Source organism: Argentina anserina, chromosome 2 (genome assembly GCF_933775445.1).
Source record: "Argentina anserina chromosome 2, drPotAnse1.1, whole genome shotgun sequence".
In the NCBI taxonomy this organism is placed as follows: domain Eukaryota; kingdom Viridiplantae; phylum Streptophyta; class Magnoliopsida; order Rosales; family Rosaceae; genus Argentina; species Argentina anserina.
The window spans coordinates 4,097,840-4,112,682 of record NC_065873.1 but is presented as its reverse complement, the minus strand read 5'-3'; the positions used below and the strand labels follow the sequence as shown (position 1 = coordinate 4,112,682).

The window sequence follows — 14,843 nt, the reverse complement described above, 5'->3', positions numbered from 1 at the left end:
TAGGGTGTGCATTTAGTATTTAATCATGTGTGGATAAAATTTCTCTTTACCAAATAAATCATTGTGATACGTAACTTTTTGAACCGTTGAACTTGTAAGTAAATTTGCTGACCACTCTTTATTTGCCCACTTTGTGTCCACCCTTCTAAACTCATGTCATATGTCTTTTCTCAACTCATAGTTAGATAATAATTGAGCAATTTGACACATGACATGAGTTTAGAAGGGTGAACAGAAGATAGACAAATAGAAAGTGATCAGCAAATTTGTTGAACACTCCAATTTAACACTACAGTAAAATCTTTACAACTTTACAGTGTTAAGATTTAGGTCCTCCGTGGATGTTAAATGTTATGTGTCTTGCAGACTTGCTTCATTTTCCTAAGATAAAGAAATACATCATGCATACACTTGTTTGGCAAATTTTCATAATCCAATAATTTTGAATAATACAAGAATAACAGTCCTATCCATCATAAACAAAAAGTATGCAAAGTCACGAACATGAATATATTATTTCTTTATTCATTTTCCCTAGTGTTATAAGCTTCGTAATAAGCTTCATATAAACTAGTACCTAGCTACGTAGTACATCACGAGTATAAGGTAGCCAATAGTTCGTAGTAGAGGGAGTGGCATGCATGGGGATGCAGAACTAAAAGTCTGAAGAGACCAGCCGAAGCTAATTGATCACAATCGACCATAATCGATCGAAAACAAAACTAATAATTCATGAAAGAAACGACCTTCTTCATCATGGTCACAGCATTGTCACAACTTGGATTGATCAAATGGAACACATGGTCCTCCTCCTGTTCTTCCGAAACCTCCACAACTCCATTCCATCCACTCTTCTTCAATACCTCACTGTAATACGACCCCCTATCTTTCAGCATATCCTTCTCCGCAACACAGACCAACACTTTCTCACAACCCAGCTCCCCCAACTTCGAATCCTTACTCGGATTGATAAACGGATCATCAAATCCACTAGTCAAAGGGTAACAAAACCTCCACAAACCAGCAAAGAAATCCCTTTGGCTCTCGCTCAAAGCTAGCTCTCCCCCTATTAGTTCTTCCCCCCAAAAGTATGGATGCACCAACACAAACCCCTTCAGCTTAAAACCCGCCAACTTCTCAGATCCAACTCTCAAACCCATGTGGTGAGCTATGTTAGCCCTAGCACTATCACCTGAAAAGAAAACCCTGTTCAAATCTGCATGCTGGTTAAGCCACTCTTCAGGACCGGTTCCGGTGAAATGGGACTCCACCCATTTGACAGATGACCATGAATCTTCATAGGCAGCCGGAAGAGGGTATTCTGGCGCCAGTCTATACTCAACAGAAACAGCTACAACATTGGCCTCGGAGTGTAATAACCCTAAAATTTCAAACAATATTAGTTTGATTTGAATTCTATAAATTTGCGAATTTTAATTAGAATGAATGTGATTGGTAGCGACGTTATGAAACGAGAAACGGAAACGATATCGGAATGTTTAATTAGAAAAACGTTACGTTTCCGCTACGAGTGTAGAGCTCGGTTACGAAAACTTCCTTCACGAAAGTTGTAGAGCTCGTCGATACGAGTTCGTGAGTATGTGACGCGTTCTAATCGGACGTCGGATGTGGAAGTTATTAATGTCGGGAGTTAGTTTCCGATTTTGGAAACAAGTATAAATAGGATAATTGTGTGTTTAGGGTTTCCATTTCAGGAAAACCCACTTTCTCTCTTCTCTCCGCCTCCCTCCCTCTTTCTTTCTCTCTCCCCGAAACTCTCTCCCTCCTCAGAAACTTCCTCCATCGATCCGCCGCCTCCAGGCCGACGTGTCCTCCACCGCCGACACCAGCAGCCTCGCAAGCTCGACGCAGTCCCCCTCCAAGCTAGCCACGGTCTCCAGCGCCACCGTGAAGCTTCGACGCGATTCGCAAGGACCGAACCCAATCGGTTCGAACTCTCCGACGAGCTCCGGCGTTCCCAAGGCCCGGAATAGGTGAGGTTTCCATCTAATTGGATATTGTGATGCTTGTTGTGTGGATTTGTGTTGTTTTTGGTTGGATTGATGGAGTTTTAGAGGAGATCGGAGGGGGAGGGATTTGGGGGAGATGCCGCCGCTATGGGTGGCGCGTATGGGTGCGTGGAGGAGGTAGGAGACGGCGTGAGGCCGTGGGAAGGAAGAGGGAAGGAAAATAGGGGATTTTGGGGCGGCGGTGGCGTGACACGCGCCGTTGGTGGCATCGGCGTGTGAGCCCCACGCGCAGCCTGCCGGCGGGTGGCGCATGTACCCCACGCGCCGCCACGTGCGGCAGCGTGAACAGTGTTTCCGGAAGGGTAATTTTGTATTTTATTTATGTACGGTAAATGTAAATGTAAATTTTATTTACGTACGGTAAATGTAAATTTTATTTACGTACAGTAATTGTAAATATAAATTACTTTTAGTAAAGGTAAAAAGTAATTTTAGAAGGGTAATTCGGTAATTATTATTTACTGAAACAGTACGTACATTTAAATAGTATTTATACGTACAAAAATATGTAAACAGTATGTACTCGTACAGAGATACGTATTGGATGTGTATTTGTACAGTGATACACAAATAGTAAATACGGGAACAGTAAATTCGTAAAACCGAAAATTGCTGAACAGTAACCGATTATTACTGTATCGGCATTTAAAGGTTTACGAAACGTTTCTAAATTCTTTTCTTATCTTTTCAAGGTGATCGATAAAGTAAGGAAAAAAATTATCTTCGGAAATTGTGGAATTACGTTCGAGTCGATAAGGTGAGTAAAATCTCACTTATTTACGAATCTATCCTTGCGGAGATTCAAGATTTTGCAAGAGTTTTTAATATTGAATTACGACATGTATACATTATAGGGGATTACATATATATTGTATATATGGTAATAAGTACATATATATATAGTTTGCTATATTATATACTGTTATGAATTCATTGGAATTGGTCATTTCGAATGACGAGAATTAAATATTGAGCATGTGATTTAATTTGTACAATAACGAGTAGATTATGGTACGTGATTTTAACGTTGTGATTTGTTAAATCGTTTTGTCTTCGGGCGTGTTAAAGAAATATGACATGTATATAATAAAGTGGATTGTATATATATATGGTATAAATGGTAAATAGGTACATATATATATATAGTTTGCTATATTATATACTGTTAGGATTTCGTTTGTGAATTATGATCACAGTGGTGATGAGAATTATATATATTGAGTACGTGATGAAATTTGTACAATAATAAGTAGATTATTGTACGTGTTTATGTCTTCGAACGTGTGTGGCATGTCGGAACCTAGCCTTTGGCCGGGCGAAAGTTACGATACAGTTAGAGCTCTAGTCTGTCTGCCGGACATCGGGTAGCGAGGAGGTTGCCCGATGGTGGACATAGGGTAGCGAGGAGGTTGCCCTATGTCGGCGTAGGGTAGCGAGGAGGTTGCCCTATGCCGGGCGTTGGGTAGCGAGGAGGTTGCCCAACGTTGGCGGTGTACTATATGCGGGGTAACAGAGGTGTACCAACGCTCATTAGTACTCGTATTATAAATGCATTTGGGCAAACAGAGGGGTTGCCCAATTTCTCATGAGTACTTTCATTTTCATATTTTCGGGACAACCAGATGGGCCGTCCATTGACTCATGAGTGCATTTATATTTTGTTAATTTGTGGATTGACATATACATTGATATGCGAGTTATATTTGTTTTATTTTACTCATACGAGCTGTAAAGCTTACCGAGTTTGTGTTCACAATCCCGGTGCACAAATCCGATGGTGTAGGGGATACTACTGTAGGTGTTGATTAGTGGGAATCTAAGGACAACTCTGGGGACTCGAAGTCGTTCATTATCCTGCTTGTGGTGAGGTTTCTAGCGTGGATTTGAGTGTGAGAATTGGTGTGGATTTATTGTGAGTTTTGTGAGAGATTGTGAGGATTATTACATTTCCATCTTATGTAATGTTGAATTATAAATTTGGGTTGTAATAATTGGTTTTCTGAGTTGTATTGAGAACTCAGTAATGATCCGCTGTGCATTTTAAATAATTTCGATTTCATTGAGATTGTTTTGGTGTTCTAACGACTTTGAAATTTTGAGTTTTTAGGCTCAAAATTTTGGGGTTGTTACACGGAGACTAACAAGTTGAGGTGGTTGTGAAAAGTGGGAGAGAAAGCACTTCCATTGCAGAAGCCACCGCCGTGAAAGTAAACCAAAATAGGGAACTTCTGGGTTGACTCGGGTGTGGTGGCTTTAGGGAGATAAAGCCTTGCAGATACGAGTGGTGCGGCTGAGATGACAACGTCTTTGGATTCAACACCGGTTTGGGGATCGACCGATGCAGGAAGTGTGGCTTCTCCCCAGAGTCGGTCGATTCGACCGTCTTTGTATACTCTGATGACGGGAAAGAAATCATGGGCTAGTTCGTCGCTCATGGTTCGATATGATGGAAGAGATAAGTTGATATGTTGATATGTAAGGATAAGAAATGAGGGCTTGTTCTCTCCTGAAATATAAGGGAAAATTCTAATATACATGTTATATATCACACGGTCCGACGATCGATATTATTTGGGTCAGAAAAATGAGTACGTTTTCGTTCTTTTGAACTTGGAATTCAATTGCGTGAAAATTTCGTTGTTGGGAACTTGGGATACGTACATGTTTGAATTTTTAGTCGACTCATTGGAGAGTGTTTGATCTTTCACATCATGCATAATTGCATATATGGCCATACGGGGCTCTTGAACTGTTCATTGCATTGGGAGATAAGTCGTGCCATGTGATTACAAATCCGACTTTTTGCAACAATCGTTAGCACTTAGCAGCTTATATTCTTCCTCATGCGTCTTGGAACAGTTGGAAATTAAGAAAGAAAGAATTAACGAGGAATAAGCAAGCAGTTGAGCTAGAAAGTCGAAGAGCTTAGTGAAATATGGTAAGAACTTGAGGGTGACTAATTTGACGCATGTATGGAAACAATGTTGAGTTTTTGATATTTCACATACACACTCCGTGTGTGCAATTTTGGGTTTTTCTAATAGAAATTGTGGAAAAATATTGTATCTTCAACACATTGGTAGTTATAATTTATCTGGACAAAATTGTAGGATATGCACTTTCTCCTTATTTTTATCATTCTATTATTTATTTTCACCTCTACATATTATAAATTACAATTCTATCATTCCAACCAAAGCCATATAGTTTTTAGAGTTTAATAAACTTCAGATAATTTAGATAGTTCAAAAATTTAATTATTTTAATTTTCTTCTTATTTTATTAATAGAAAATTTGATTATCAGTGTCGTAAAATTGATATACCATTGTACCCAAAAAAAAAAGTTGATATACCATTCTTAAATTGTTTTTCCCTTTACTTTCCTTTAAATTCTTCACTTATTAATAAAGAAAACAAACAGACAAAAACAACTTTCGTAGCGCTCACTCTACTCCCCTAAACCAAAAATTCGAGCAAACCATGAGAGCCATCAATCTGTCTTCTTTTTTAGCAAGCAAAGCAAAACAAATCAAGCAAGAAAGAAAACCTTGTCAAGTCTATCAAGCTCATAACGCTGTTTTTACCCAAACCACCAAAAATCTAAACCCCCCAAAAACCCTCGGATATTATTTCCCTCTCAATCAAAATAAAAACCAAGCCTTTATCACACCACTTCTCTCTCAACTCTCTCTTTGTCACCACAAAAATGGAGGGAGCAGCTCTCCTCCGCTCTTCTCTCTCCTCCGCCACCAACCGCGCCTTCTTCTCCTTCCGCCCCCGCCTCTCCCGCTCTTTCTCCTCGTCACCTCTCAGACCCCATCGCCACCGTCAATTTCTCCACCCCTCCCTCCTCCTCCGCCGCTCCCCCCGATTACTCCTCCCCGCCTCCCCCCACTTCGCCCGCCGCCGCTTCTCCTCCCTCTCCCCGCGCGCCGTCGCCACGCCGCTCACTCCATCTCCCTCCGGTAAAACTCATCTTCCCTCGCTCTCTCTTAACCCTAGCTTTTCGTAACGCGTCGTCGTGGTTTTGTCTGTGTAGAGTCTTCTGGAGTTTCCGATGAGGTTGCGGAACGGCTGGGATTCGAGAAGGTCACGGAAGAGTTTATCGGAGAGTGTAAATCCAAAGCCCTGCTCTTCCGGCACAAGAAGACCGGCGCTCAGGTGATCTCGGTGGCCAACGACGATGAGAACAAGGTTTTCGGCATTGTTTTCCGAACGCCGCCGTGAGTTTTAGCCCCAAATTCCACTCTTTTATTCACTTAGAGCTTCGAATTTTTACGAATTAGTATACTGTATAAGCGCCTGTTCATGTTAGTATTTTCGATGCGTAAATGTGTACTTGCTTAGTGTGTAAATGAGTATTTGCTTAGTATTTTTGACGCGTAAATGTGTACTTGCTTAGTGTGTAAATGAGTATTTGCTTAGTATTTTCGACGCGTAAATGTGTACTTGCCTAGTGTGTGTGATAATGGGGACATTGTTGATATATTTGTTGTTGCAGAAATGATTCGACTGGAATTCCACACATACTGGAGCACAGTGTGTTGTGTGGGTCCAGAAAGTACCCTTTGAAAGAGCCGTTTGTCGAGTTGTTGAAAGGGAGCTTGAATACTTTTCTGAATGCATTCACCTATCCTGATAGGACTTGCTACCCAGTTGCCTCCACAAATACGAAGGTGAAATCGAGCTTTGAGAACAATTTCTGTGTAGGGTGTTATCTGTTATGTCTTCTGTATTCTGAAAGAATGGGTTTTTTTGTTTAATTTCAGGATTTCTATAACCTGGTGGATGTGTACCTGGATGCTGTGTTCTTTCCAAAATGTGTGGAGGATTTTCAGACATTCCAGCAGGAGGGCTGGCATTATGAGCTCAATGATCCTTCTGAAGACATATCTTATAAAGGTTTTATTCACATTTGGGCAAAGTTTGTGTCGTTTAATTGTGTTCATTTATTATTATTTTTTGACCATTTTGGGATATTCCTGAATTATTCTTATATGAATTTTGTTATTGCTTTCAGGAGTTGTTTTCAATGAAATGAAAGGGGTGTACTCCCAACCTGATAATATATTAGGGCGGATTGCTCAACAGGCAAGTTTTTTTTTTCCAAAACTTAAGGTCTTTTGTTCTGGGAGTGTGAATTTTGACATCCTTTGCGCAATGTATGGAGATTCAAATGTTCCTGTTGAGTTCTCATTGTCCTCATGCTGATTATTAAAAAAAAAAGGCTAGATACATTTTTGTTCTAAAAATATCTCCGTCCCTTACATCCTTCCTACCTTCTGTGTCTTATCTTATGTCCTCCTATAAATGGCATTTTGTAATATGAATCATCAACTCAATTTGTCTATTGACTAGCGTGAATTTAAGAAACTATATGACTAGTGGAGAGGAAAGCTATCTTGGGCTTTCAATTTAACAGATTTGTTTAGGCTGACTGTTATCATGTAATCGGATGTATGCAATAAGCTAAGAGTTACCAGTTTACTACTATAATCATGTAATAAGGGTTCATGAATTCTGGATATTGTTGAAGTGTGTGATCTTAGTATGCCAGCCATCTATGTTCCTGATATGCTAAGCTACTGAATCATCTTTGTTATTGTTAATGATTTTATTAATCATATATTGAATGGCCCTTTGAGTCTGAATGACTTGAATGCCACCAATTTGTTGTCATCTTGCTCTTTTTGTTTAGTATATATTGTAGTATACATGTGTTATCTGTTAGTTATTGTTTAATGTATGTTTATTACAGGCTCTTTTTCCAGACAATACCTATGGCGTGGACAGTGGAGGAGATCCAAAAGTTATTCCCAAACTGTCATATGAGGAATTTAAGGTATGTTTTGTGAACTGAGGAGGAGCTGTTTATGTCATAATAATCGGATGGATTTCATACTCACAGTTGAGGTGTTGATACTGATAAAGTGATCTGGGGTTCACATCCAAAACCACCTTGATATATTTGGCCCAGTTGACTTATGGACTTCTCTATTTTTAGACTTAAAATCTGAATTTTTTTTTCTTTTGTACTTTTTTGGTGAGTTATGCTAGATTATGTCATATGTAGCACATTCTTTGCAATCTTATACACAGTGCCCAGGATAATAGTAGCATGCTTTTGACATATCATCTAAAAATCTAGGCAATTTTGGCTATTGAATGACCGTATATAGGTTTGATTACGATTTAAGAGTGTTTTGTGCTTACAGTATCTGTCTTAAGATTGTTTGTACTTCAATCAGTGACCGTAATAGAAACTAAGTAACTAACAGTGCCTTTTGATCAAACATGAATGGAATATATCACATTATTAGTTGCACTTTCTAATCTGTGGAGAATTGGTGATATTATCTTTGTTTATACCCAAGCACAATGATATGTATACGGGATTATGATTATCCAACATATCGACATTTTTCCGTCTTATAATAATTGTGCTCTTCTTTATGACTAACAACTACAGGAATTTCACCGTAAGTATTACCATCCAAGCAATGCCAGGATTTGGTTTTATGGAGATGATGATCCAACTGAGCGACTACGCATTTTAAGTGGTATTACACTTCGATCAGCTTATGAGTACCTACATGCATTTGGATCACTCCAGCATACATTATTATCTCTGATAATTTGGCCGTTTAAATCATTTTAAACACAATCTTTTTTTTGTTTTTTATGAAAGATAGTATTATGATTGCACTTGTTAAGTGCATTTGACTTTTTTTTTCTGTCATTTAAGATGGTGTAATTGTGATGCACCAAATCATTTGTCATTTTGGTTTTAAAACAACTGGTTTTAGACTTTTAGTAGTGGATGTATTTGAGAAAAACTTCGTACATCTGTTACAGCTGCCATCAGTTGTTCATTTCATGATGATGAAAAATAAACATGTGTAAGATCATGGAATAATTCATTTTCAATCCTTAGCATCGTACTCCTAGTCTCATTCTCTCTCAATATTTCTTACAGAGTACCTAGATATGTTTGATGCAAGTTCAGCTTCAAATGAATCAAGGGTTCAAACACAAAAACGATTTTCAGAACCAGTTAGGATTTCTGAGACATATCCTGCTGGTGAGGGTGGCGACTTGAAGAAAAAAGATATGGTATGTATCAATTGGTTGTTGTCTGAGAAACCCCTAGATTTGGAAACTGAACTTGCCCTTGGGTTTTTGGATCATCTTATGTTGGGAACTCCTGCCTCTCCATTGAGGAAAATATTGCTAGAAAGTGGATTGGGAGAGGCTATCATTGGAGGTGGGGTCGAAGATGAGCTTCTTCAACCTCAGTTTAGCATTGGGTTGAAGGGTGTTTCTCAAGATGATATTCCAAAGGTAGAAGAATTAGTCATGAGTACACTCCAGAAACTAGCGGACGAAGGATTCGATACAGCCGCTGTAGAAGCATCCATGAATACCATTGAGTTTTCTCTCAGGGAAAACAACACCGGATCATTTCCTCGTGGTTTGTCCTTAATGCTACGGTCCATGGTACTCCCTACCTATTTAATTTTTCTTTATTTTGTTATTTTCTGTTCATTAAAGTACCTGTTATCTCTCTGGACTATTTATATTTTATCAAAAGCTTAATTTAGTTCCTTTTTTTTTCATTCTTACTTTCCCAAAGGGCAAGTGGATATATGATATGGATCCATTTCAGCCATTGAAGTATGAGAAACCTTTACTGGCACTAAAAGCAAGAATAGAACAGGAAGGCTCTAAAGCTGTTTTCTCTCCTTTAATAGAGAAATTCATTTTGAACAATCCTCATCGAGTTGTGGTAGAAATGCAGGTAATCAGTCATATATTTCTCCCCAATGCTTGCTTGTTTTTTTTTTTAATACTCCTAACCAGTGAAATCTTTGTCAGCCTGATCCAGAAAAAGCCTCTCGTGATGAAGCAGCCGAGAAAGAAATTTTGGACAAAGTAAAGGCAGGTATGACAGAAGAAGATCTTGCTGAGCTAGCACGTGCTACTCAAGAACTGAAACTGAAGCAGGAAACTCCTGATCCACCAGAAGCTCTAAGAAGTGTTCCAAGCCTCTCTTTGCAAGACATTCCAAAGGAACCTATTCATGTTCCCACAGAGGTTTGTCGCCTTAAATGTTTGACGTTTCAGCCTCATACATGTTTTACCTCATCAATTAGTTCATAGAAAGTAAATAAATTAGAGAAACTTCTGTTAAATATAGGTTGGGGATATCAGTGGAGTTAAAGTTTTGCAGCATGACCTTTTCACAAATGATGTTCTCTACACTGAAGTTGTTTTCAATATGAGTTCACTAAAGCAAGAGCTCCTTCCTCTGGTACCTCTTTTTTGGTAAGATGTTCTCTTCATAAGAGTCACTGAAATTTTAGTTGATATTGGATAGGCATAACATGATGTTCTGCGATGAAGCTTCCTGTTGGAAGGTTAACTTCTGGAAAGACTCGAAAACGACTAATTTTATTTTGGTTTCCATGTGATTAGGAGCACAAACTAGTTGATTCTCCAATTTCATTATTTGGTAGTTTATCTATATATCCAAATTCATAATGACATCTGTGAAGTGAGGTAGAACATAATGCTGTAGGGACCATAGTTAAGTGCTCTTATTTGTCATGCATACTTTGTCAATGTGTTAGTTTCAGGTATGTGTCATAAACTAAGAAAATGAAGAAGGCTTAGGTCAGTTCCTCACGAACTCTCTCAGTATAGACAATAAAAGGAGCTGATTCTGGTTCCCTTTCTTTAATTCGTTTTTTGTTATGAGACCCACAGTTTATAAAATCATCAAAATGACTCCAATTCTAAAATAATGTCAGTCTCACAGCAAATGCTATTATTTGTTTGGAATTTTCGAGATACAAGGTGGCTCTGGCACTTGAGACCGAAACATTGCCGCTCATTTTTTAACACCCTTTTATAATATTATGTAATTCTGAACTTTTCATCCATAGGAATTATAGATGGTGGCAGTCCTTTAGGAAAGTGCATTTATAGATGCTGTAAACTACAAGACTGCATATGTTTGGGTGAATATCTTGTCTGTTGAATAAGACATTCATGTTCATTTCCACTGATGCTAGCAACACATCATGCAAAAAACAAAAAAGTAAAGACAATTAATATGGGAACCTTATTCAGCTATCAGATGTGGTAGTAGCAGCAGCGTTATTATATGAATATACTGTAAAGAGCTGCCGACTTTAAAATTTTATACTGACATCAGTAATATCAAAATGATGATTCTGTACAAAAAAACTAGTCGAGATTTACATGCTTATTTTACAATAAAATTATTTGTTTTAGAAGATATATTGGCTGACTTGATCAGGATGTCCTTAACAGTCAATCATTGCTGGAGATGGGAACCAAAGATTTAAGTTTTGTGCAACTGAATCAATTGATTGGAAGAAAAACTGGAGGAATATCAGTTTATCCATTCACATCATCTGTCCGGGGCAAGAAAGATGCGTGTAGCCATATAATCGTTCGAGGCAAAGCCATGGCAGGACGTGCTGATGATTTATTCCACCTGGTATCTTTTTTCCTTCATTCTTCTCACAAACAGCTTTCATTGCATGTCAAGTAAAATGATTTTGAACTTGGACAATGCATTTTGTTTGAGTACTTATTGCTCAGAACTTGTCTTGATTTTTTGTTGCACTAAGTTCCTAATTTTCGTTCACAGTGATCCTTTAGTCATGTACACCTTTGGCACGATTAGGTTACACTTTTCATTAGCCACATGTAGGAAAATGTATATGCACTTACCTAGAGGAACTACCTAAAAAGTTTTATGTGAATGGCCAATGAATTTGCTGTTGCAGATCAACTGTATCCTTCAAGAAGTCCAATTTACAGACCAGCAGCGGTTTAAGCAGTTTGTTTCCCAAAGCAAAGCTAGAATGGAGGTATGTTAGATTTTGTAAACATTAATTATACCAGAACAGATCCTAATATTAGTGATCAAAGCTCAAAGAGTTTATAATACTCCTTTTCAGAACCGACTGAGAGGTAGTGGTCATGGAATTGCTGCTGCAAGGATGGATGGAAAGCTAAATGTTGCAGGGTGGATTTCTGAACAAATGGGTGGTTTCAGGTTGGTCCAAAACTTTGAATTGATTTGACTTCTTGGCTTCGTGTCTGATGTTCATCTTTATCATTTATATTATCAGAGACATGGACTCTTTGATTTAGTTTTCCCAAAGAGTATAAGATCAATCCATTTTTTTCCCATTTTAGTAATTTGAATATTTTGAAAGCTCCCAAGAGTTCTGTTTTCTTTTTCTGATCAATCCATTTGAATCAACTCTTTTTTGTTCTTTCAACCAATACAGTGTCTGATATAGTTTTGTGAAATTTCTGTCTACACAGTTACTTGGAGTTTCTACAAACTCTTGAAGAGAAAGTTGAAAATGATTGGGAGAGAATATCTTCATCTCTTGAGGAGATTCGCAAGTCCTTGCTTTCACGGGAGGGTTGCTTGGTTAATATGACTGCTGAAGGAAAGAACCTTACCAACTCTGAGAAGTTCGTTGGTCAATTTCTGGATTTGCTGCCTAACAAATCTCCTTTTGCAAGAACTACTTGGGATGCTCAATTACCATCTACAAATGAAGCCCTTGTTATACCTACACAGGTTAGAGTGCAATACTTAATATGAATGGTTCCTCTTTCCATATTTTGTTGGAAGAGTTATTCTAATCTCTTACTTTTACAGGTCAATTATGTTGGAAAAGCAGCCAACATTTATGACACTGGCTATCAACTTAATGGAAGTGCATATGTTATCTCCAAATACATAAGTAATACGTGGTTGTGGGATCGTGTACGAGTTAGTGGTGGAGCATATGGAGGCTTTTGCGACTTTGATAGTCATTCCGGTATAACTAATATCTGTTTTATGTTTGTAGGGAGTTTATTTGCCATGCCAGACGAGTCAGAACATCAACCTAACCATTGTTGGTTTTGATGTAGGTGTGTTCTCATTTTTATCTTATCGTGACCCCAACTTGTTAAAGACACTTGATATATATGATGGAACTGGGGAGTTTCTACGACAACTAGATATGGATGAAGAAACTCTCACAAAGTCCATTATTGGAACAATTGGAGATGTTGATTCCTACCAGCTTCCTGATGCCAAAGGTTATAGTAGGTATGTGGAGATAACTTCCTCTTCTACAGAAAGTGGATATTCTTATCAGCCATTATGATACAAACGGGAACAAAAAAAGAATTATTTTATCTCTATATATGCCTGTTGATAGAACAATTAACTGACATACAATCTGCCATAAAAGCTCATCTGTGATACTCGGATGTTTCTATACTTACCCATCTTCCATTTTATTATCTGCAGTTTGATGCGGCATTTATTGGGAGTTTCAGATGAGGAAAGGCAAATTAGACGAGAAGAGATATTGTCAACTAGGTAAAGATGCTGATTTTTTTTGTACCAAAACATTAAAAGGTGTTTTAAGAGTTTTGTGATCAAATTTTTACTTGCTTGCCCCTTGTCCAACAGCTTGAAGGACTTCAAGGAGTTTGCTAATGCAATTGATGCAGTTAAAGACAAAGGGGTTTCTGTTGCAGTGGCATCTCCAGATGATGTTGATGCAGCACAAAAGGAAAGATCAAACTTATTTGAAGTGAAGAAAGCCCTCTAAGACGAACATTGGTGCAATGCTGCTCTAATTTATACAGCTTCAGCCGCCTGATTTGTGTTTCTTTTCCACCCGTCTACATAGAAAAGCAATACAACACTGATAGTAGGTTAGAAAAGAAATTTTGGAATGCTTGCTCAAAAAAAAAAAAAGGGAGAAGTTTTAAATATGCATTGTCTGGCCACTGAAAATATCTGTTTTACACTGAACAATAAGATCCAATTCCTTTTGACTGAAAAACTTCTTATTTTGTTTCTCGTCTGTAGAGTGTCGCTTGTCTAGTTTATCTCTCTGTTTTATTGCTTAACAACTTTCCCGGTATCGACATTTCCTTTATTTAAATTACCGATATATTTTAGTGCGGCATATTTTTTTATTTTTCTAAAGAATAAAATAAATGTTTTTATTATTCAGCACCTACCATGCATTATAGTTGGTCCAAAGGAGGAGCTGTGAAAAAAAATTAACCTTAAAAAATTAAGGACTCCTTTTAAACTATTAAGAACATACATTGTAGTTTAATACTCATTTGTGAAGATCAATACTCATTCCTGATGGTTTTTTTAGGTTACATAATAGATGAAGTTAACATCTATTTATCGGTTTATTTGAAAATTTATTAAAAATTATAAATAAAAATTTTGAAAATGTTGAAAATGTCTTCTCCAATAAATATTTGACATCTCCATTTTTTTAAAGTCCGATATATCTGTCGATACAAATATGTTAAATCTTGACTGTGGATACTGCTTTTTGAGACCCTTAGACGACGGTTCTAGTGGCAAATCCAGGATGAGAGCTCTACGTAGGCTGATTAAGAGTTCTTGAACGATATTTTTTGTTTGCCAATATTGTTTTCAAGTGTTTGTTTTTCTTTTTTAATCAGAGAGTATGTGAAGTTCATATCAATAGTTTTACACCCAATTTTTTGAAGGGGAATGATAAAGGGCAGTGTGGGAAAGAAAACAAGAACAAATGTAAGGAACATAACATTGTGAGAGAAAAAAGAAGACAAGATAGAAACAAAGAAATAAAATAGAAAGAAGGAAAAAAAAAGATATTACAAAGGGGTGATTCGAACCATAGACATGGGGAAATTAATGAGAGTCAAAAATAAGGTTGAGCCAACTGAACTAGCAGGATTTAAACTAGGAT

At 37.7% G+C, this 14,843-nt stretch overlaps 2 protein-coding genes across 2 annotated transcripts; one reads left to right on the top strand and one right to left on the bottom strand.

Moving 5' to 3' along the window:
- Positions 1–471: 471 nt before the first annotated feature.
- On the bottom strand, positions 472–4,465 carry LOC126783814 (probable carboxylesterase 12). Its single transcript, XM_050509349.1, has 2 exons — positions 4,210–4,465; positions 472–1,381 (listed from the first exon to the last, which is right to left on the bottom strand). The coding sequence occupies exons 1-2, from the start codon at positions 4,463–4,465 to the stop codon at positions 723–725; spliced, it is 915 nt and encodes a 304-aa protein (XP_050365306.1). The 3' UTR covers positions 472–722.
- A 1,146-nt stretch (positions 4,466–5,611) lies between these two features.
- LOC126785333 (presequence protease 1, chloroplastic/mitochondrial-like) lies at positions 5,612–13,942 on the top strand. The gene is made up of 19 exons (XM_050510988.1): positions 5,612–5,996; positions 6,071–6,254; positions 6,533–6,707; positions 6,801–6,933; positions 7,052–7,122; positions 7,790–7,873; positions 8,501–8,591; positions 9,008–9,528; positions 9,665–9,829; positions 9,907–10,125; positions 10,229–10,356; positions 11,368–11,557; positions 11,850–11,933; positions 12,024–12,121; positions 12,397–12,661; positions 12,743–12,905; positions 13,000–13,180; positions 13,385–13,456; positions 13,550–13,942. Exons 1-19 carry the CDS (start codon positions 5,738–5,740, stop codon positions 13,689–13,691), a joined length of 3,225 nt encoding a protein of 1,074 aa, XP_050366945.1. The 5' UTR covers positions 5,612–5,737; the 3' UTR covers positions 13,692–13,942.
- Positions 13,943–14,843: the final 901 nt, after the last annotated feature.

What these genes read in the sequence shown, in the direction of transcription:
- LOC126783814 (XM_050509349.1), bottom strand. Translation starts at nt 4,465, where the DNA reads ATGAGCGACGAACTAGCCCATGATTTCTTTCCCGTCATCAGAGTATAC. An exon ending in CGGTGGCTTCTGCAATGGAA is followed by an intron (nt 1,382 to 4,209) that starts GTGCTTTCTCTC and finishes TTGAAATTTTAG; the next exon opens with GGTTATTACACTCCGAGGCC.
- LOC126785333 (XM_050510988.1), top strand. Translation starts at nt 5,738, where the DNA reads ATGGAGGGAGCAGCTCTCCTCCGCTCTTCTCTCTCCTCCGCCACCAAC. An exon ending in GCGACTACGCATTTTAAGTG is followed by an intron (nt 8,592 to 9,007) that starts GTATTACACTTC and finishes TATTTCTTACAG; the next exon opens with AGTACCTAGATATGTTTGAT. An exon ending in CTGATGATTTATTCCACCTG is followed by an intron (nt 11,558 to 11,849) that starts GTATCTTTTTTC and finishes TTGCTGTTGCAG; the next exon opens with ATCAACTGTATCCTTCAAGA.